Below are 2,345 nucleotides of genomic sequence, written 5' to 3'. Positions count from 1 at the left end.
GGGGGGTGGCGGCTTCTAGCCATAACCCTTCTCTCATCGACGGGAAGCATTCCTCATGTTTTTCTTTCCTTTTTGACTTTTCCCAGGCTGTCCCGTCCGCTTAGTTTGGCTCTCGCCATCTGCCTTTCGAGGAGGGACATATTAAGCCCTCTCCCATCAATATCGTTTGATTCGTAGCGCTGGCACTTTTCTCACCAACACACAATCTACCAATCTACCTTATTATCTTTTTCTCCCGCCCACAGCAACACAGCAACACCACACCCCTACGACAGATCGGGCATACCCATATCCGTCCAATCTCGCCTCCGTGGAGCATTCCTCCCCTCGGCATGTCCACGACGCCCTTCGACATGGACCTCCGCGATGGCATCCCCAGCTATGAAGAGGCCGTCGCTAACTCACCCAAAACATCGGCCCAGGACTCAAGAACGAGAGCAGCGTCGAGCACCTCCTTGATCCGCCAACAGCGTACTCGACGTATCTACGAGCTGGTCGTAGGGTCTCTCATACCCTTTTTGGCAACTAATGTGTCCAACCTGTGCAGCCATGTTACCATCGTTGTCGTTCCAGCGGAAATCCTAAAGTCGACAAGAACTCTGACCGAGGAGAACATTGTTTCTCCCTCAATACCCAGCCATCAGACCACCGGGTTCGTCATTGCCCTTTCCGGAGCCGAGAATCATTCCTCCTTCTGGACACAGCAAGCAGTGGTTGAAGAGCTGGATTCCTTGTTCAAGAGAGAGCTCTCCCATCCATCCGCAGCAGAGGAGACACGATCTAAGAGACGGGATAAAAAATCTGAACCTCAATCACAGCTCCAACCACAGTTCCAAGTCAAACCTACACCAGAAGCTCAATTGCCACCCCGTCCCACCAAGACGTCGTGGTTCAAACGGGCCTTTTCTCTCCCCGGGCCTGACCACGATCCGACAGGTGAGACAGGCAAATGGAATCTTGGATGGCGCAGTCCCGACTTCTCTGAATCGAGCACCGGAGACAGCCGTTCAATGTCGAAAAGGCGCGAAGGGAGTAGAGCACCCCAGACAGACGAGGTGGACGTGCAGACAAGATTGCAAGATGTGAGTTTTCGAACAGAGAACGAGATGGGGCTTTTGGAGACGGAGACGGTCAAGTGCATACGGATAACAATCGAAGTGGGCCTATAGCGCCCTTCGGAGCAAAACCATACTTGACCCAACATTTCGTGGGGAGTGTCTGTCGGTTAGGACTAGTAGCTTCATAACCTGAGCTTCTCACGCCTGTTGCATCGTGTTCTCCGCATTCGCCTTTTTGCTGTAAACGCCACCCCTCGTCAGCTCAGCAATCGCAACCGGAACCGGACATGCCCCTGTAGGAGGTGGCCACCTATGCCGGCTCCTGAGTTCGAGTTCCCACCCTGGGGGCGAGGCTACACCAAAAGTCGTCAAACTATCGAAGTCTTCCCGTCGAGTGGAGGTCAGCATCTTCGAGAAACCAGAGAGGCCTCCAGAGTAGGAGGTTGAAGTTGGCCCTGGTGCGGCCGCTACAGCCGACGACGTTGGGGGTCTGCCAGAGTTACCAGGGACCAAGTTGAACTCATTCGACGGTTCGGTAGGTTTTCCCGTGTGATTATGTGGTCATTCTCTCCGTCGTCACATTGCCGGATCTCTCCAACTCTTTCAGGAAGTCTCAGGGCAACAGCAAGCCTCAATCGACCTTTCCTTTGTCACTTTCACGGTTATGGGAATGGATGGCGCGGTTTTGCTCGCCCGCCTCGCGCTTCGGTCCAGTGGGTTCTGCTTTCATTGCGTCACGACATCGACTCCGCCTTTGTCGCCAAACACGACCTCTCAGAGAGGGACACGTTGAAGCTCTACGAGACCCCGAATGTGGCACAGGATAGAGTGGGTTGAGGGGTGTGTTCCCAGGATTGGTGCGTTATCCAGTTTATGGGTTTCCCCGGAAGGATCTCAATGAAGGACAGTGGGCATCCAGGGGAGTGTCTCCGGGTAGCAGGTTCAACCGCAAGTTTGCTCAAATCGTGCTTGACTGAATCTTAGCTTACTAAATTTGGCTAGTCGTAGATTCCCCGTGGATAAATTCATCTCCTTTTGATATTCTTGACCTCGCCGCCGCCTGTTTTGTATAGCCAACCTTGGCGTTAATTGATGCCTAGTCGATGGCGAATCAGGCAGGAAATTTCGTTGCCCTGCCTGAACTAGTCCAGCAGTCCGTTTGCGGACTCGTTTACCTCTACCTCACCGTTCGGGTTTTGTTGCGAACGGCGCGTGAGCAAGATCATGCATTGGTCCGTCTCCCTGCGCCTAGTCCCAGGCCACGCCGGTTCATTTACATACAAGTTG

At 53.6% G+C, this 2,345-nt stretch overlaps 1 protein-coding gene across 1 annotated transcript; it reads left to right on the top strand.

Annotated features, from left to right (window-relative positions):
* Positions 1-236: 236 nt before the first annotated feature.
* On the top strand, positions 237-1,193 carry PV07_12836 (uncharacterized protein). Its single transcript, XM_016400405.1, has one exon. The coding sequence runs from the start codon at positions 333-335 to the stop codon at positions 1,167-1,169; it is 837 nt and encodes a 278-aa protein (XP_016241949.1). The 5' UTR covers positions 237-332; the 3' UTR covers positions 1,170-1,193.
* Positions 1,194-2,345: the final 1,152 nt, after the last annotated feature.

Source organism: Cladophialophora immunda (genome assembly GCF_000835495.1).
Source record: "Cladophialophora immunda strain CBS 83496 unplaced genomic scaffold supercont1.194, whole genome shotgun sequence".
NCBI classification, from domain to species: Eukaryota; Fungi; Ascomycota; class Eurotiomycetes; order Chaetothyriales; family Herpotrichiellaceae; genus Cladophialophora; species Cladophialophora immunda.
The sequence above is the reverse complement of the archived record's forward strand: the minus strand, read 5'-3'. Positions and strand labels throughout refer to the sequence as shown.